The following is a 20,686-nucleotide window of genomic DNA, read 5'->3' on the forward strand; positions in this document are numbered from 1 at the left end:
AATGGATTGTTCAGCAGTGGTGGCTCAAGAAGTGTTAACCAAGCTGATAGTTTTCTCTCCTGACGCCGCCTCAGTCGATTCCCTGACAAGATAACAATCCGCGGAGCACCCGCTGGTGGTCAGCATTTCTTTGCGCTCTTCTGACTTTACTCAGAGTCCGATTTGATTCATGAAAGAATTTTTACATTAACGAGCCGCTAGCGCTACAGGCTGTCACATTTGTTTTGGTGGCTGTTCGTGCAAAGGCTGACAGCTTACAGCAACTTATCACAGTCATGCACACACTGCTTGCAAACTTTGCCTAGCCTTTATTGACTAATACCATTAAAACTTGCCCAAATGGCCTGCGCTGTCAAAGCCTTTACCGTGACAATTCTTGTTGTCAAACACTCCATAACTCAAATAACAAACTGAAACTGTAAATCCTTGCGATTACACTATCGCACTACGTCACATCACGATATCAATTCGATTTCAGTTAACCGTGCAGCCCTAGAGTATATTTTGTGTTGTAATGTCAGCTGAATTTATGAAAGCAGGCTCACCTCCCTCTGCGTCAGCTTCTGCTTGTCCAACTGTTTGACCTTGGGGCTGTTGGCCAGGAGGTGGCGCAATTTCACATAGCTCTTCCACAGCTTCTGGTACCTGAGAAGGAGGAAACAAGGTTACAAGTATAACGACTGGGCAACATAGCATCAATATTTCATTCTGCCGACTGGCCAGAAGATATTGCGCAAAGATAATTGGAGACATGGCTCCATTAGCAACGCACTTTTCAGGGCAGCAAACGTCCGAGTTTGCATGAACTCAGAGTTGGGTTCACCTGCCTCAGATTTGATTTCTCCTCACCTCAATTTTATTCTCCCTTGTCTTTAGCCTCATTTGCATGTGAAAAGATATAGGCAAGGTGACACGGAGCCGCGACGTAGACCCGTGGCCAAGTATTCATGCCCCCCGCCCCCCCTTTTCAATCAGGCCATGAGATTGATGTGGCGAGCGTGACCGTTCTGCTCCCATTCAGCAGACTTTCTCCTCATTTAGTCAGAATTATTCAATTATGATGGCTGAGGTGGCCGGGCAAGGTGCGGCCCATCGGACGGAGCCAAAGGGTGAGAAAGAGCAAGAGAAGGTATAGAGAGATGGGGATTGGGGCGTCCTTGCAGAATAGAAGAATTATAGAGCTTTAATGGCAGGGACTTCATTAGACGGTGAAGCGAGGGAATGAGACGGCTTAACGACTGCGATTATCAGCCGGTCGCCTCCGCGCCAAAGTGGAAAAGAAGACAGAGAAATGAACGAAAATCCACCCCGGGGGGCTCAGGCATCCCTAGTCTGCGCCCGTGACCTTTTTGCTAGATCAGACAAGATCTTACTGCGACGAGCTGGCCTCACGTGGATTTTGGCGCCGTATGCTGCGTTTCTCCTTCGTTATTAGTCATTTGCATTCTGACAAATATTTTTTGTCCAAGACATTTGAGTGACAGCTCAGTGAAGCTCCCAGTTTTAATTCTGGCCACGTCACCTTGCTTAAAAGCACTAAGGCCATTTTTTTTTCCAGAAAGGTTTGGAAATTGAAACCAAGTCCTAAAATGATTTTTATTAAACTTGGTGTTTCTACCATAACTGTGGGCTGGTGGAGCCCTTTGAGACTCTGAAATGTGTCATTGTGATCTCCTAGGGAAATTTGATTTCTATAACTGGCACGAGTGATTGACTAAGCCCATTTTAGCCAGATTTCTCATATGTATAACATGGTAGTAACATAGGAATAAAATCATAATAACAGTGTAATAATATAATAAGTTGTTGTTTTAGAATTGCGCATAAAACTGCAGAGCTTTCTATTTTTGTATTTTTCATAGAAGAATTGCTATAATGTCAAGTTAATGTCATCTTCTTACTGTATTTTTATGTTTAATTACTATTTGAATGTGTTTTTAGGGGTTAACCCCTATGGCCCCAGATAGACAAGTAGGCGCCTTGCATAGCTGCCCCTGGCTATTGGTGTGTGAGTGTGTGTGTGAATGGGTAAAATGTGAAGTGCATTGTGAATCGCTTAGGGACAATTTTAAGTTTGTTAGCAAGCTTTGTGAGGGCTTGATAATGATCAAGGTAATTGGAATCACCTGTATTGGAGCAGAGAAACTCCAACACGTGCAGGACATGTGGCTCTCGAGGACCAGGTTGGCCACCCCTGGCTTAGGAGGTCTTCAGTGACCGATTGAAAATGCTATACAAATGCAGTCCATTTACCATCTAACTCTGATGCTTTGAGAGGCCGGGGACAGAAACTATAAGTAGTTTTTAGTTATTCAATATAAGGAAAGTTTGCTTGTTATATGAGCAATTCGAGATACGAGCAAAATCTTAAAACAAATTAAGCTCGTATGTAGAGGAACCACTGTATAGAGTTTTTGGGTGTGCCTTATAATGCGGGAAATACGGTACTTGGACCTGGAATTAGATAAGGTAATTTCCAAAATAAATGTAAGCGCACTAAAACATGTCTTGTTAATGCACCAACGTGGCCGCCTCCCCCAGGACATCCCTCACTGACCTCCGACCCGGCGCCACACGGGTTCGACAACACACCATAGACAGTTAATGACACATTCAGCGTTCTCAGAGCCACGGATCGTTAGCAAGAGCGGGTGAAACACTAACCCTGCTAATGACATCCCAGTCCGTCCAAAATTTTGACGGCGTGTGCCACTTGAAGACGTTTGACACAAAGTACTGTGGATGAAAGCGCTCAGTGAGGTGAAGAGCCTAGCCAGTCGGGCACAGATGAGTCCCTCATAATAGCGCTTCTTTTCTTTCTGACTCGCACAAATTGGCTTCCTTACAATTTAAGTAGACACAATATGGAGAAAGTACTGATGTTGTGGGTTTGGATCCCAGCCTCACTGTAGCCTTTTCCTCAATGTCTTCGTTCAGTGAATCTGAACGTAAATGCTTGGTAACAAGTGTAACAACTGACGCGTTACAAAAGAACAAGTCCTGGAACACAATTACTTTTCTCAGTAACAAATACTATAACTTGTTATTTATACCATTTTGTAACTCAGCTGTCGTTATGGCTATGGTGTCCTCTAATTGTCAACTAGTCCTCCTCCTCTCGCGATAAAACATTCAACCCATACAACCCTTTTCCACCAGCAACAGATAAGTGTGCATATTCATACACAGTATATATCTGAAGATTACAACTAAATACAGTTGTGGGGTCCCCATCTCAAGCAAAGTATGAGGATGCAGATTTTTTCATCAAGGAGATATTCCCCTTACCATATACACTCGCATCCAAGCAGTATTTACATCTGCAAAATAAAATACTGAAATCAGGGGGTCAGTTTATATGCACATTTTTGAATGTGTGTCACCAGTAGCGAATGGTGGGCAGCGCGTGGAGAGTGGGAGCGGCTTGAACAGGAGCAGCTAAATCAATGGGGCCAACGTGAGCACAAAGTTTACAGTAAAAAGAGTGCTGAATTTTTGTACGCCATGCCTTGAGAAAAAAATAAAAGATCTTGGACATTAGTCATTAGACATTAGAAAGGACGAGATTTTCGAATAGATACTACAGCAGGTGGTCTATACAGCCCTTAAAGACTTTTTGTAATTAAGGGCTATAATATATATTATATACATATACATATATACATATATACATACATATACATATATACATACATACATACATACAAATGACTCGACTTGGTTTGAAGTCCAGAGAAAAAATGGATATGAAGTCTTTCGACTGTTTCTTTTGCAAGCTGTCAAGATTGCACATACAAAAAAATATGACGGCTTCAACGCTTCCGTAATTTGGTGTACACGTTTTCTCCCAATGCTTTTATTATCTGGCTATTTTAAAGCAGTTTTAAAGGGTCTGCTTCAATGCGATTATATACAGTAAATTGTAACTAGATAGCGTGTTACTCTGAAAGTGACTTTTTTTTTACTGAATTCAAATTTGCACTGAACTAAACTGCACCTATTTGTCAAATCATGTCATCTGTATTTGCACTGTAAATAACCAATTATCTTTAAATAACCAATATTTATCATTGATTGCTGCTATCTCAGTTGCTGCCTACTGGGTTTTTATCTTGTGTTCCGTGTTGTGTTAGATAGATGTAATATATGAAAATATATAGTTTTTATCACATTGGTAATTGCACTACTTGTAAATGCTGTTACTTTTTAAATTCAATGTCACTTTAAATTATATGCTTATACGTGGACTATATGAGGCCACTTTGAATTTTATTGACACTTTGTGTAATGACCATAAAGGCGTTCTATTCATCTAAAGAAGCAGTGCGGAATCGGGAACTTTTTTACTCGCTGCCACCTCCTGGCTTGCGAAATCAATGCAACCTTTGTCAAGCTCCTTAAGTTGGGCATGCAAGTATGTACATTTCTCAGACAATTATTTTTCATCTTTTTGGGGGTTTGTGTTTGTGTTTGGACTCTACCTGAAGCTGGCCTTTTCTTACTTTCACCTTTTTTCATGTTTTTTCTTGTCAGTAATCTGGGGCTGATGGAATTACTTTTTGAATGAAGTAACCAGTAACTGTAACTACCATATTTTCCGGACTATAAATCACATTTAATTTCATAGATTGACAGAGGGTGCGACCTGTACTCAGGATAGACTTATCTGTAAAACTTTTAACACCGTTTTACCAGGTAAAAATGTCATGTTATTTTCACACTAAACCGCAAGAGGGCGCTCTGGATTACCGGTGCTGTCCCCCCCGCGTGAAATGCCCTCTTAGCATATGTCACAAGGGCAATTGTCACTAAATGGACTTTGGATCTCAGGAGCGACTTTTAGTCCAGAAAATACGATTATTATTATTTTTTCCAGTAATGCGCTCAACACTGTTGATAACACATAACTGCCCCTAAATAAACAGATACCTTTCCTGATAATCATTTATCCCACACATGCTGCGAAGGCACCCGGGGAGTGTTTGAAGGCGCGCAAACAAACGTCCCCTTTAAATGCCAAAACATCTACTCTCACATGTTTTTTTGCAGCAACTCCCTCAGGACGGCGGCTCTGATGATCTTCGACACGGCTTTGGTTAATTATGCAGCAGTGGCGCGGTACACAATTCCCACCTGTGGGCGCCGCCTTTGCAAAATAAAACGTTCGATCCCCCTCGGTGGAGACGAACCACGGAGGAAGACGGCGCCCGTGTCGATGCATGTGAAAATGTCACGCCGCTTGTTGCCAACATCTATTCCCTTTTCTCATCTTTTAGCCTGCCCGCGTTTTGTACAGCGATGACACTCTTCCTGGCGGCCGCGTCCGGGGACGACCACACAGGCAATAACAAAGTTTGGGGGAAAAAAAGAAAAAAGGAAATGGGATGACGTTCATTTTTGTTCAGTACTCCCTTTCACAGATTTACCCAGGTTGAGTATTTAGTAATATAAAAAATAAAAACATACTGTATTTATTTGTTTAGGGTTACTTTACAAATGTAATCAGATACTGTTACCCGTTGAGGAGTAACGTAATCTAAATACTTGATTATTCAAATACTAAATTTGCTATAAAAAGACTAAATAGACATAATATGAAATAGTAATACGAAATATTGATAAAGATAAATGAAGAATGTAACCCTGAAAAATAATTGGAGGAAACCAGGGTCAGCTAGTTGCTTGCATTCCTACAAAAGTGCTTACATTTTAATGTTACTGTTTACCTGACTGCCCATTTTGCACATCTGGTTAGCTACTCCTCTTGCACTATCGGCACTATGGTAAAATACTATACGTAGCCATAATACAATACAACTTTTACTTATATCTGTACATTCAAGGAAACTGTGCGGGTCAGATGTATCGACATTTCGTTCTGTATACACGTGTACTAGAATGACAATAAAGTAGATCTGAATCTGAAGTTGTATGGTTTAAGCGAAATAAAACTCTGTCCTTCACATGGCAGTTTATATTAAGAACCAAATATTGTTTTAAACACTTTAAGTATTCAATTTTTAAAATTCCAAACTATCTCTGGTATGTCTTGTGTCCAAGTTTTACTTGTTTGAAGTGGGGATGCCAAACCTCTTATTACAAGGCTACCGGTAAGTCAAATATTCTAACAATAAAACAATACAGGGATTGTATAGTGATTTTGAAAGCCAATTAATTGTAAGATACAAACTAAGACAATCATCTTAACTAAATGTACATGAACGTGTTTCCCGTGCACAGCGCTGCTCACGCGAAACTGCAGTCTCACGCCAATTTACCAAAATGAAGGCTTTAACTATAATGGTATTATTCCCAACACTGACTATCAGCGATATAGATGACATATGAAAAAGCATTGGGTTCGTCTCATCATCATACCATCTTAAGATGGCATCAGAAACAAATGTTATATTTGTTGTGTGTTTCACATGTTACAATGACAATAAATTCTATTCTATACTAAGCATTGTAGGTGACAGATTTAGTGTAGTGCAGAAAGATAAAACACAATACCTTTTTATATGTCATCTTATATCACTGGCAGTCCAGTGGTTACCGCTCAGTGCACTCACTGGTGCGATCTGGGTTTAAACCCTGTTACAACAAAAATCTCACGTAGAACGCACATCCAGACTTGAGTTATTTTTAGGTAGGTGTAAAAAATGTGTATTATACATGAATAAATACGACATTAACTAAAAAATATAGGTAAATTAACCATTCGAAAATGAAAAGAACCAAAAAATTCTCGAAAAAATTGAAATTTAAAACTCCCCTTCATCTGTTCACAATTCTCAAGTATTTAGTAATATAAAAAATAATAATACAAACTAAACAAACATGAAGGCAAATAAACAAAATTATAAATTACAAAATATCAAAAAAATAATACATTTTAAAAGTTTATAATTGATACAACTAATCATAAAAAAAATTTAAAAAATATATTTGTCAAATGGCAAGATAGTTTTCCAACAATAACCGTCAAAATTGTTAGCATAAAGAGGATTTTACTATGAGAAAAACACGAAAAAATTTCAAGGACACTGACTTGCTATTTTTTATGAGGATGTATTTGAGTTTTTCCCTGCCCTCATGTAGTTATCTGTAGTCCATACAGGCCTCTGAGAATTCTTGTGATTAAGGGCATCACAAATAAACATGACTTGACATACAAAAAGCATCAATAGTTTACATTAGTCTTTGCCTGAAAGAATGATATAAACAAGAGCATCTTACTGCGGGTCCCCGGCATAACTGAGCTGAGCAGGCCGTATCCCAAAATGAACGATGACAGGGAAGGTGATGACGTTCGCGTTGAACTGCTCTCGGTCTAGCTGGTCGATCCGTACCGAGCTTGGCTTCTGGGGAGTCACAACTTGGTGTGAGTACGTTCCGATTATAAACGAGCAAACCATCTCATTCAATCATCAACGGATGCTGCGGGACGCTCGTATGTGCTCAGGTAAGCCCTTCGCACCTTTGGACGGATGTGAACAACATATGTTGGAACAAGCTTGGCGGCAGATGGCTGGAGTCCCGATGCTTGCCTTGACATTTGTCTACGCAGCTCAAAGTCATTGGAAAAAAAGACTGGATTTCTTATTTCCTCCTTGGATATTCTGTAAATTTTAATGATAAAAACTCACCAGTAGATGGCAGCGTTTGTATTTACAATTACAAGTTATCCGGTCTCTAAATAAGTGTCAGAAACAATAGTTTTGGGTGAAAAAAAACATGATGAACGGTGAAGTTGGTTTCCGGCGAGGCAAGCTCAGATTTTCAAATAAATGAAGCTACATCCTATGCACATTTTGATTGGAAAAAATATAAACTGTAGCATAGAAAAAAAAACAAATTCTGACATTACTTGAAGTCTATGCACTTTTGCCTTTGAAAAAAAAAGGATCAAAAGATATTTTTGAAAAAAGTCCACACAACAAGAAAGAATTACTCTATGGCTTGACTTTCCAAAGTCTATCATTTGTGGCTGAAGTATGCGCGTAATCACAATCGAGGGTCTCACTATCATCCTCCGTCATGAATCCAGATAATTATGTGCCTCACTTGGCATATGCAGACAGAGCAGAGTGAGGCATGCAAGTCTGTTGGCACAGTACAAATATTAACTGTATTCATAAGTCATAATATCGTGTGAAAATAATGCCATCTTTTAAAAAAGAAAATTGTTATTAAATTCAAAATAATAATTAAAAATAAGTAACAATGGATAAATATAACCATTTATCATAGTTTTTTTTTCTATGATGACAGGTGAGGCACTGCCTCCCGCTGACTGCACGCCACTGAATAAAAATATTACCACTGCAGAAAATAAATGCTGGACCATACAATGTGATCATGCTGATTAGATTGGTTAGTGAACAAGTAAAAAAAAAAAAAAAAGGAAGTGATGAATGTGGATTAAGTGTAAGAGCTGAAATACATTGTTCTCATTTTGCACATGATCCCCTTTTGCGTCAGACATAATTAGAACGTCTGTCTGGACAGAAGATCAATAAGATGAATTTACAAAGATAAAATGCACTGTACTACATTCTTGGGTGCATTGATCTAGTGACGACATGGAAACACAAATGGATGTTGCAGGTAGGATCGACTTTTACTACCTGGTAGTCTGTAAAAAGCCGGAGGCTGTGCTTTGCCATAAAGCAGGAGGAATAACTAATCAGTTTTTTTTTTATATATTACTGCCACAATTAGATATGATGCACTCATCCAACAAAATAATTCCCGGAAGCTCATTCGAGGCAGCGCCCTTGCACGTCCACGCTGTTAATGCTACTAATAATGAGTGGCCTGTTGTGATTGACAGCAAATGCAGTCATTAGTTCCCCCACCCAAGAGACCTTGACCAAACACAGCAGAGGACGTTTGTCTAATGAGTGTGCACCGATATCGATGGAGGCGTTGTGCCGCTCTGCTCTTGCACCGAGATTGGAAGGATATTCTCAAAACTATTTTAAACGAGGACCACGTTATTACGCACTATTTGTTTCTGTTGCTACAGAAATGATGACATCATCCCAGCGATAATTTTTGTGACCCTGTGCAGGTGACCCTCTGCAGGTGAAAGGTGTCCCAGTACATTTGTTCAGATATAAATATAGCTTCAGTAGGTAATTTATGGTCTAATGCCTCTTCGCTCTGATGGAATTTTACGGGTCATTGCCAGGTCACATGGCATTTAAAAGACAAGTCAAGCAGACAGCAAAAGAGTTACTGCATGAAAACCAAGATGTGATGAGAAAAATGTTCTTTTTCATTTTAGCATCTGTCAAGAATACAATTATTACAAATTGTAGAAAATGGAATGTGAATTCAGAATGGTGCGGTTCTAGGAGTTTTTGCGAGTTTTGTGAAGAAGTCAGCAAACTTTAGCTTTTGCATTTAATCTGGCTTGCTGAAAAAAGCCTGAGGAAAAAATAAGCAGCCATTTGTCACACAATGACCTGCACTTTTAAATATGGATGTCCAAACCACCCACTGTGAGCTGTATATGATAACAATCCTTTATCAACCAAGAAAACTTAATGAAATGCCCGATATGCCCCAATATGATTCTATTTGAAATAGAAGTTGCTGTTTAAAGCAATGCAATTGCATTCACCTGGATTTATTTTAACAATGTCCCTTTATATGCCCCCATAAAACTATATTTTTCATTGCAATATTGGCCAACATTTAAATAGCTGGCTACAGTTTTATGTACTTCCTTTTTTAAAAATCAAATTATGTAATATTATATATAATTTCATGCAATACCTCTTTGCTGAACTAGCCCTATTGTACTGGGTTTTTCAAGACAAATGATCAGATGTAGTGCTTAAAAAAATATTACTTCATCTGCAAATTTAAACATTTTTGTATATGTTTAGTGGTTAAAATCCAATTGGATAAAATGTTCCCTTAAAAAGAAATAAAACAATAAAAATAATGTGTGCAGGTAAATGCAAACAAGGAAACATGTATTGGCTTTTTATTTACTCATGTTTTGCTAATGTATCACATTTAAGACTCTTTATCGGCAGATACAAAATTAAAATAAATCAATAAGCCAGTTTTTTCTCGAACTCCTATGCAAGTTTTTCAACCAAATGCGGACTCTGATTTAAAAAGTTTGGCTACCCCTACTTTTGGGGATCTAACGACCAACATGGGATTTGCAAAAATTGTGTGGATCGGGTTGTCATTCTCAAAAGTATGCTTGTGAATTAAATGTCAGTGACAGAAAACGAATGGTTATTACCGCAGTAATGCTGACAAATAGAAGAATAATGCAGTGGAAGCGATGTCTTCATAAAATCGACTGGCTGATTTGATGATGAGCCCTCCCTCTCCACACCCGACAGCAAGCATTCCTCCCCGCCTCAGGGAGTTGCCGACTCAATAAGTCGTGCTCACCGGAGGTGGTTGGTATGCAGCGCTTGAGCTGGCCGTGACACGGCGTCACCTTCACCCGGACACAATTACTGCAGCGTGCCTCAAAGGCCGCTCCGACACGGAGGTGAGGCGGCGTCACGGTGACATGAGTGCCAGGAAAAGGGAGGAGGACCAGGGTGAGCTCAATGGGACAGGACTGCATGAGTACAGTGACAACCCCCGCCCTTAGGGATCATGGGGAGCGTGCCGGTGTCACGGCCTCGTGGGACAAACACTACAGTGGCTTGCAGATGTCCTTGAACAGAAAAAAAATGTACCGAGCCCGGGTTGGTGACGATCATGCCCTTGCATTCTTCTGCGTACTTCTGCCACGCCAGCTCCTCCCACTGCAGCATTTCTGCAAGTTCCTCCTCAGGGACCAGAGGCTTGCTGCTGCTCAGGAGGTAGATCAGCACCTGGTGCATGGACAGCACCTCCTTACCGCCATCTGCACAGGTGGAAATATAAGCTGAAAAAGTCAGCAAGCTTTGTTCCATAAACACTGTAAAAGTGTTAAATTCCATACAGCTCCTTTAACCTCCTAAGACCTGTCATGAGTGTAAATGCAGAGCCAAAAATAAGCTCTGGTTTTAGGAGGTTAAGGAAACATGAAGCATGCACCCAAACTTTCACCAAAAGAAGAGCTATACAGCCTGTACAGCTGGCGCTTTAGAGGAAGAATGTGAGAAAATATGCCTAATCAATTTTTGGCAATTAGAAGTGTGTAAGCTTTATCTATCCAGTTTGTGGGTTTACGAGTTTAACATCATCTCAAGCATTGCATCAAAACAATGCTCTGAATAGAAAATAACGCCACTCATGCGTTTCAGGTCAATAAAAGCAGCAAGTTAACAAAGCAGGCATGGCAATATTGCAAAGTATTCACAAGTTTTAGCAGTCAAAATGATGCATCAGCGGCTCTGAATAACATTTTTTAATTTATGAAATTAAAAGAAAATATAAACCAGAATTAAATCCCTAAATGTGAGCAGCGCAAAAGCGATACATTGAATTTTTTTCAAAGCAAAGAGCGGAGGAAGCTTCCCCAACCAAGGTCACATTTTTAACAAGGTTTTGCGGATGCTAATTTTTCATGTTTCCCAAATCAAGGCTGCTACTTGCAAACCAAAAATTATCAAGAAATAATCTCTTGTGCATTGCCAAACGACCGAGCAAAATGTCATTGCCGTAAACATAAAATTGGCAAAAGCATAAGCAAGATGCAGCTGAGCGGTTAAACGCAAAGGATTGTGTGCGTGGGTAAAGCGGAGTGGGCTTAATAGGCCCTCATGCAACATTGATTGACCTGCATAGAAAGTGCTTGCACGTGGACACGCATGCTGGCCACTGAAAACGCAGCAATAAATGCGTGCCCACACAAAGTCAAACCAATGCTGCACTGGAGTCCTTTTTGTAAAAGAAGCATATAGGTGTGAAAGGCCATCTAAATGTGAGGGGGGGCGCTGGGTGAAATTGTTTATTGATGGAAGGCAGGCAGGCAGGGGCCTCAGCTGCCATAACAACCAGTCAGTGTAGAAGTGCAGCAGCGCTATCTAGAGCACTGTCAAGGTAATGCACTTTTTCCGTATCGTTTGCTCTTCTCTGCAATTGACCTGCAAGCTGTCAAGGACAAAATTTGCCTCTAACCTCAAATCAGAGCCAGGAAAGGTGATCAAGACTCACCGGGTAAGAATCGGACAAAACGAGGCATGAAGTGGAAGCGTTGGCACCCGTCGCTGTCGTTCTCCCAATCAGATCCTGGGACGGCATTGTAAAAATGACATTGCTAGATGCAAAACTTCATTGTCAAAGTACTTGTCTACAATCTACAAAAACATGGCTTTAAAACTGTTAATATTTTGTTAAGAAGATGTTTCTTTAAAAAATTGTGGATTGACGAAAGAATAGTACTCCAATCAAAAAAAAATGCTTGCTGTATTTGGATTTATTTTTCAGATTTCTATGTTGAAATGACAAACATGCATATGTTGAATGGAATAATCTGATTCTTAAAAAAATAAAACCTACTTAAATATTCTATCAGTTTTAGAAAATAAAATAATGAAACCTTTGACATTTCAGAGATAATTTATAAAATGTTAAATGTTGTTTAAATTCAGGGGGCCACTTGATATGCTGATGCAAGCTCCCTGTATTATCAGGGTTGGGTAGGGTTACTTTAACTTGATTACTTTCAATTACTTTTGGATTACTCCAATACAAAATATGCTAATAAAAGACAAAAAAACCTAAATATGAATAAAATAACTAAATTTTGTGCAGGCTTGGGGAGTAACGGAATACATGGAACGGCAAAAATGATGTTAGCAAGCTGTTTGGATTTATTTTCATTTTGTTTCTGTCGCATTTTATGTTAGTTTTGCCGGAGATCAAAGAGATCAAAGCCTGGGGAGAAAGCTTACCACGTGTTGTGAGTCATAATTTAATTCATATTTAGGTTCTTTTGTCTTTTATTAGCATATTTGGTATTGGAGTAATCCAAAAGTAATTGAAAGTAATCAAGTTAAAGTAACCCTACCCAACCCTGTGTATTATTTATAAATAATTTCAATCAAGATGTTTATTCTACATGAGTTAAGGTTGTAATCATAAATTGAAGGTTCCTCTACATCGTTTGAACACACCATTTTTTTAATTAATGCTTCTTTTGTACATTTCCAAACTAGTATTGTTTTAAGTACTGATTATTGACAGGGCCAAAACTGAAGTACCTGTGAGATTCCAGTCATATAGCTCCAGAATGTCCTTGAATAGGTAGGAGGCAAAGAGCTCCAGGCCCCGGACGCAGTAGTTCTGCACAAAAGAGACCGGCGCGACGGAGAGCCAGGCGTTATGCAAGCAAATCCAACTTTGCAAGTTTATCGCGTAAGCCACTTTATCGACGCCATCATCCCTCTCGCTTCTTCTAAAAGGATTAGCACCTGGGCTCCGTGTGAGGGGAGCCGTGCGGCTCAGCGGCTCAGACGCTTCAGATAAAAACAAAAAAAAAAAGATAAAAAGAGCTGGCACTGACCTCGGGCGCCATCTCCTCTATGAAGTGGATGGTGTAATCTATGTTGAAGCGGATCACCCGGCACAATGGAATCTGGGACGATGAAAGCAGCCCGTCAAGAAAGGCGGTGCCTACTCATTAGTGCCGCGCTTGGCCGAGGTGACGGATTTGAGGGACCTCTCCTTAAAAGCATCACTTTGGCAAAGTGGCGGGCGCAGCCGGGGGCAAAGGTGCCGTGTGACGCCGACGTTTAAACAACTCGAATATCGCTAAACAGATAAGTCGGCCTGCCGCCCGTGGCTTTAATCTCCCTGTTACACCCGCTTTCTTGTCCGATCGGAGGCGCTTTGAGAGATTAACCTGCGAGGAAAAAGCGGTCTAAAATGGTGCCGCAAGCCTGCTAATCCCTGAGCCTTTAGCGAAATGTTTGAAACGTTTCAGTTCAAACAAAGGCCAATGTTCGCCGTGTCACCCATTTTGAACCTGTATTCAAATTGGCAATTAATCATTCCAGGTTAGCAACATCGCCATCACATGTTTGCACTCAGATGACCAAACTCTGGTTTGATCAACCTTCTAAAAGTTATAAGACTTACAGATCAAAAGTTTCAATTTTTGAATTTACATTAAACATGTAATGTTTTACGTAGAAAAATCAGGGGAAGCCAAGTTGTGATTGTTTATTTGGCCTCATAATTTAAACTACTAGTTTATTCATCCATGTCCTAAACCACAAAAACATTAAGACCAGATTTTCCACAAGACAAACCTATCGAGTGACGGCTAATTAGCTTTAGTATATATACACAACAAACAAGAGTGTGACTTTAAGGCAGATTTTGTGTAGATTCCAAGCGAATTCATTCACTACAGCTGGAGGCTAATCGCATCCACATAATTTGGAAAAAAGAACGCAATGCTTGTTCAGGGCATTCCAGCAGTTAATAAATGACTTGATTAAAGGACTCGAACTACTTAAGATATATATTTGCCTTTGAGTGATGACACCGGTCTAATCTGATTAAATGGAATTGTACGGGGGCTGGAATAAATTTTAATGTACAACCACTACCCAGCAAAATTGGCCTTCTGAACACAAAAAGTTTTTATTAAAAAGTAAACGTTTAACACAATTAAAGAACTTATAGAAAGTATAAAGAGAGATTGTGTACTTACGTTAGTGAGAGGAGCGTGGGAAAAAACGGAAAAGCCTTCAAAAAGATACTCATGGTCGTCATACTCGATGACAGTGGGACGATCAGTCTAGAATACATGACAAAAAAGAGATCCATTATTCCTTTGATCAGGATTGTCAAAGTTAAATGGACATACCGTATTTTTACGAACACAAGGCGCAAATTGTGCTACGCGCCCTATCATGCAATGCGCACTGTTCACACTGCAGAGCTTAATGCTAAATTCTATTTTTTGTGTGAAATCCGATGTTTTTGTGAGATTGTTCACATTTCCTACTTAATTTGACTTGTATGCCATCTCCCGTGAATTCTGTGAGTTTCCTTTGTGAACGCCACTATGACCTGCATGAAGAGGATATGTGATGTCACACGCAATGCGTCCATTGTTTGTAAAAGAACGCTTGGACGCCAACACTGTACATATCTTGCAATTTAAAAGTCATTGTGCTACCTATATTAATTCAATCCAAAAGCCTTACTTTCCCCCCATTGAATGCTTTCCGCGTTTTTGTCCACAATAGCCGGTTGATTTCTAAGCTACGTGGAGGAACATGCAAATCGAGCAGCCGCAGGAGACTTGAATATTGAGTAATTAATGGTTTGCAAGTGGAGTAAGCTGAAAAACCAACTCCAACAAGTTTTTCATCATTACTCTGTAATCAATACTTAAATAAACCACAACCAAGCTCAGTTTTGCTCTTGCTGTATTTTTAAATACGCACACTTGTCTGATTGTCTGCATTTGTGTAAGGCGGCCGCAGCAAAGGGCACCCATGCCCTATCGTGGGGTGCGCCCTGTGTATTTGTTAAATACAGAAATAGAACCAGCTGCGTATTTTAACATGGTGCGCCGTACAATAGAGAAAATACGGTAAACTATTTGACTACAAGCTGAGGGTCAAACTGAAAGAATATTGAAAAAGTGCAAAATGGCACTAACTGAAAAGCTAACCAAAATAATAAATTAAGATAATCTGTGGAAAACATTTTCCAGGGATGTGATTGAGGTGAGGAGAAAAAGTCTGAAACCTAGCCGGGGGTTTGGGGGCCCAGGGCAGAGCCCAGTGGCGGGGCGATGCCCCCCCAAAGCTCCTGGGTTTTAAGCAATTTACTTGTTCAAAACCATGCTTAAATTAATAATTTAACATCTTTAGAAGATTTAAATAACAAAATAATTTGCCCACATACCTGATTTTTTTTGAAAATACTGCAAGGTCAGTTCAAATGCAGTTCAGACCCTGCAGCTTGTGCAACGATGTGGCCAATTTATGCAATTTTTCTAACGGCCACCAGGGTGCGCCAGAGCAATAAAGGAAAGAGCGAGACAGTCTGATTTGTTTGCTACGCAAATGAAAAAGTCGGAATTCCGACTATAGTCGGAAAAATCACATCCCTGATTTTCATGGACTACATCTGGCCCAAAGGCCATATCTTTGACGTATGTGCTCTTGGTCGTGAAAAAAAACGAACTGAAATGCATTTCAAAAAGGAAAAAGGTACATCAGAAAAAAAATTCATACCAGGAAGTTTGTGGGTGGAGACACGGTTATCCGATAGTGGAACAATTTTCCAGCGTTGTTGTTCATTGGGCGACATGGTGCAGCAGGCTGGGAAACAAGAAGATTGTCACGATGGTGTGCTGGATGTAAATGTTATATATATTTGCACCTGTTCCCCTGGGTAGATGCTGTGACGGATGCCGGTGCGTCGAGCCTTGGCGCTGCACTTGCAAAGAGGGCCGTCGTTCATCTGGAGGAACCGAAAAGCTCTTACATTCAAGATGGAAAAGCGATGGCCGTATGTGGGTGTTACAAAGAAGGAAGAGGAGCGGACCTGTCCCGGGTCGTTGTACCACAGCTCCTCGTGAAGTCGATCTGGGTGCGCTTTCTTCCTCTTGATTTCCGCGATTACGTCAAACAAATCCAAGTCGGAGCTGCTGGAGCAGGAACTACCCTCCCCGTCCGATTCGCATTCCGACTCGCTGCTGCTCTTGTCAGAAACTCGAGAGTTGCCTTTGATATGAAAAGACAAAAAAAAAAAAAAAAAAAAATCACAATGACGTTTGTCTAGTGTTTTTAAACATTATACAAATATAAACTTGATTTAGAGCAGATTAAAGCAAGTGTCCCCAAAATATTCAAAAATGTTGATCATGTAATAAATATAAGTTACACTCTCATTTGCATGAATGATAACAACAACAGCAGTCAGTTTTACATACCCGCTGACTATATTTAATTTTTCAGCATGTCAGTACAAGTCTGTAGCAAAGACCTGGGGTCAGCAACCTTTTCGAAGCAGAGAGCTATTTGGTTACTGATTAGCATGGAGGGAAACCTACTTGAGCTGCATTTCTAAATTGACAACCTATCATGTTATTACTTTAGTATTATAATGTTATTACAAGGTTGTCTTTATTGGAAGTAGGGTTCAAATTGGCTCAGCCAAACCTTCATGCATCATCCGGGTTAGAAATCCAATTTCCCAGAAAATCGCAATGACTCATCACTGGTAAGTAATTTTCAGAACAGCTCTGCGGCCTTTCCAAAATGACAACTTATAAAGCTATTAATATGTCATTACTAAGTTGTCATTATTAGAAGTAGAGACTAAGTTGGGTAGGTCAACCACTAAAATATCCGCATTTTATGTATATAAACTTTACAGGCTAATTCCAAAAATATTTTTTGGAAGAATCGTCATGCATTTAAAGACACTGATTGTGTCAGTGATTTTTCTTGCCGGTAAGAAATCATGTTTCCTAAAAATTTGCAATGACCGGTGAACCATTTTTTAAAAATGTACCAAACTATTTAAGCGTTCTTAACGCTACCAGGCACACCCAGGCCACCACTTTGATATGTGTCAACATCATGCCAGTTAGAATGCAAATATCCTAGAAAATTGCAATGACCCCTCACTGGTGACCTCTTTTTAGAACCCGTCTGCGAGCAACCCAGGGGTTCTTAGAGGGCTACCTGGTGCTCACAGGCACCATGTTGGTGACTCCTAGCAGAAAAAGACACTATATTGAATTTAGATTTTCTATGAATGGGACCAATCCTCTCACCCGGATCCTCGTCTAGTTTGGTTTTTGGCGGTTCCCACTTGGGTCGGGAGTCTTTGGTTCTGGCCTGCCGCCGTCCCAGCTCTTCCTCGAAGCGTTTGTAGAGGTCTCGTAGTTTACTAGTGCCCACAACTGTCGAATCACCCTAAGGGAAAACAGAAAAAAGTCAGAAAGTAAAAACCTACACTTTCCCGGTTTCAATTACAGTAGGTACCACTTGATCCATTGGATCGCTGGAGTAGAAGTTCTCAGCGTGAGTACAACGGATCCAGGCAGGCTTCAGCAGGTCCTCATCCTCGCTCTCGCCTCTGTCCTTGTCGCGTTCGCTATCTCCTCGCTCGCCAGCGCTGGAAAAATCCTCAAAATCTCTGCTACGGCCGGATGAGTAGTGGTCGCGGTTTCGGCTCGGGGCAGACCAGGACTCGGACCGGTGCTCTCGATCTTCCTCCCAGCGACTGCGCTTACGATCTCTGCTGGTCGAGCGACTAATGGGGAAAGACACGAAATATTTATTGGAGGACTTATCATGCCATTTGTAGACTCAACCAAATACAAATAAATGCCACAGAAAGAAATCTACACATGAACGAATTACATCATACCTAAAGATATGAAAAAATTCAATCCATTCATTTATTTATGCATTTTGTCACTTATTTATTGCGGAATTTATTTTATCATGTATTTTGTCATTAACTGATTTGGTATTTATTTTGTCGTTTATTTTGTTGTGTATTTACTCATCTCATTCGTCTTTTATTGTGTTTTTTGACTTTAAAAAAAATGTATTTTGTAATGTTACGTTTATTGGGTCATTATTTTTTATTATGTATTTTGTCATGATTTGTTTGTATTATTTGTCGTGTATTCCGTCATTTATTTTACCATTTATTTTGTTATTTATTTTGTCATGTGTTTTGTCGTGTGTTTGGTAGTCTATTTAGTCATCTAGTCTTTTTTTGTCGTTTATATTGTCACAACAAAACCTTATCGAAACGAGGGGGTGGGGGGACAGGGGGGGTGTTACACTTTTCTTGTCTTGGTTGACCCATGATCAAAATTAATAACTGAGAAAATAAATGGCAAAATGTAGAAATATATAAACAAAATGTACTTAAGTAACATATTTTTGTATAAAGTCATGCATTTATGTCTTCATTTAGTTATAGGGCATGTATTTGTACAGATTTATTCATTAATACATTTATTCCTTTACATGGCAGGAATGGTCCTTGATGGAAATCGAAAAGACAAATGTTAAGACAAAGGTTTCAAACGTGACGCCCTTTCTCCGGCGTACCTGCGAGGCCTCTTTCGATGTCGGTCAGGCGACGGAGATCTTCGACTTTCGCGGTGCCGGTGGCGTTCCCTGTGTGCACGCCAGAATTTCATCAACTATTAGCAAAGAGCATTTTCTATCTAATTTATTACAGTATATATCCATCCATCCATTATCTGAACTGCTTGTCCTCAGTAGGGTCGTGGGGGTGCTGGAGCCCATCCCAGCTATCTTCGGGTAGTGGGCAGAGGACACCCTGAACTGGTTGCCAGCCAGTCGCAGGGCACACAGAGACAGACAACTCACTTGCTCATTCACACCTAGGGACAATTTGGATCAGCCACTCAACCCAACATGCAGGTTTTTGGAATGTGGGAGGAAACATGCAAACTCCACACAGGAAGGTTCGATCTCATGACCTCAGAACTGTGCCGCTTTTGCGCTGACCACTGCGCTGCCCTTACAGTATATGATGTATTTTAGATTGATCATAGGACTTTCTTGCCTTTTGTTTGAAAATATGGAGCCGTTCACAATCACCAGACAAGCTCAAGGGAACGTATAAATTGAGTTGAAGCTTCAACTTAAGAGTTAAAGGTGTTTTAAAGGGACACTGTGTAATATCTCACCACTAGACGCCGCTACATTGAGTAGTGCAACCGAAAGTGAGTGCTGCAAAGCACATGGAAGAATACAAATTACAGACTCAAAGTGACTATACCACACCATTTTCTTTCTAGGTTTACTTCACTTTTCACAGATTTTGTTTTTTTGGGTACTTGTAGCAACAAGATGGCCAATAATGATGTCAGCTTTCTTTAAATGAGCCTGATGTTATGTCTAGTAAAGACCAATTTCTCCAACTAAAAGTTGTTTTGTTTAATACATTCCTGCATTTTGCTTCTTATTCAATTCATTATTGTTATTTTATGAATGATTTCGTCAATAACTAGGAGGTGCTAAATAATCCACACTATCACTTTTAAGAAGCTTTAAAGCTTTAACTTAACGTTTTGAGTATGGCTTACCAGCTTTGACATTTACGTCACTGCTACAATCAAAACAGAAAAAAATGACATCTTAGGTGCAGCAGTATACCTAAAATGGGACAGTGTGTAGAATATGTCCACTGGGTGTTGTTGTACTGTGTCGTGCAACCAAAAACTAGTTTTATAAAGCACAGGGAAGAACACAAACTACAGGAATTCACACACCATTTAAACGTTTTTTGGGGTCATGTCACAAAACATGTTACAAATTATTTCTCTACGGGTGCTTTAAAAAAACAAGTAGTATCGGTTTCATGTGGGAAATAGAACCCCTAACGCAATAAATAGGCATGGAGAGGGATGGGCGCCACCAGGCTGTACTTCCCAAAACATACAACAGGGAGTGATGCCCCGACGACCCTAGCGGTTAAAGGATCTGTGAACTGAAAAATTTAATTCGTATGATGGTTCATATATTATTGCTCATCATTCAAAGAAGTATTTGTAATGATTTTCCATCACTATAAGACGGTACACACTGCCCCTTTATAATCTGAATTACTTGAACAAAAAATAGCTGTAAACTTTGATTTTCTTTTTATTTTATTAACAAATGTAGGAAGCTGTTTGCATTCTGGCTTGCCACAAAAAACTATATAACTATAAATCCATCTCTTATCTTTCATCAATGTTTTAATC

The 20,686-nt window shown here is 39.9% G+C and overlaps 1 protein-coding gene across 1 annotated transcript in view; it reads right to left on the reverse strand.

Annotated features, from left to right (window-relative positions):
- Positions 1 to 20,686, reverse strand: part of drosha (drosha ribonuclease III) — a 182,847-nt gene that overhangs the window by 160,034 nt on the left and 2,127 nt on the right. The window contains exons 3-15 of the mRNA XM_088322279.1: positions 19,020 to 19,088; positions 17,934 to 18,204; positions 17,723 to 17,864; positions 16,486 to 16,664; positions 16,321 to 16,401; positions 16,173 to 16,259; positions 14,633 to 14,719; positions 13,478 to 13,549; positions 13,176 to 13,257; positions 12,127 to 12,201; positions 10,722 to 10,891; positions 7,240 to 7,364; positions 546 to 645 (exon numbers count right to left, since the gene is read on the reverse strand). Coding sequence (XP_088178405.1) covers positions 546 to 645; positions 7,240 to 7,364; positions 10,722 to 10,891; positions 12,127 to 12,201; positions 13,176 to 13,257; positions 13,478 to 13,549; positions 14,633 to 14,719; positions 16,173 to 16,259; positions 16,321 to 16,401; positions 16,486 to 16,664; positions 17,723 to 17,864; positions 17,934 to 18,204; positions 19,020 to 19,088 — 1,540 coding nt within the window. The remainder of the gene's footprint in view (positions 1 to 545; positions 646 to 7,239; positions 7,365 to 10,721; positions 10,892 to 12,126; positions 12,202 to 13,175; positions 13,258 to 13,477; positions 13,550 to 14,632; positions 14,720 to 16,172; positions 16,260 to 16,320; positions 16,402 to 16,485; positions 16,665 to 17,722; positions 17,865 to 17,933; positions 18,205 to 19,019; positions 19,089 to 20,686) is intronic.

This window comes from Urocampus carinirostris, chromosome 18 (assembly GCF_059441175.1).
Source record: "Urocampus carinirostris isolate Australia breed hairy pipefish chromosome 18, RoL_Ucar_1.0, whole genome shotgun sequence".
Classification (NCBI taxonomy): Eukaryota; Metazoa; Chordata; class Actinopteri; order Syngnathiformes; family Syngnathidae; genus Urocampus; species Urocampus carinirostris.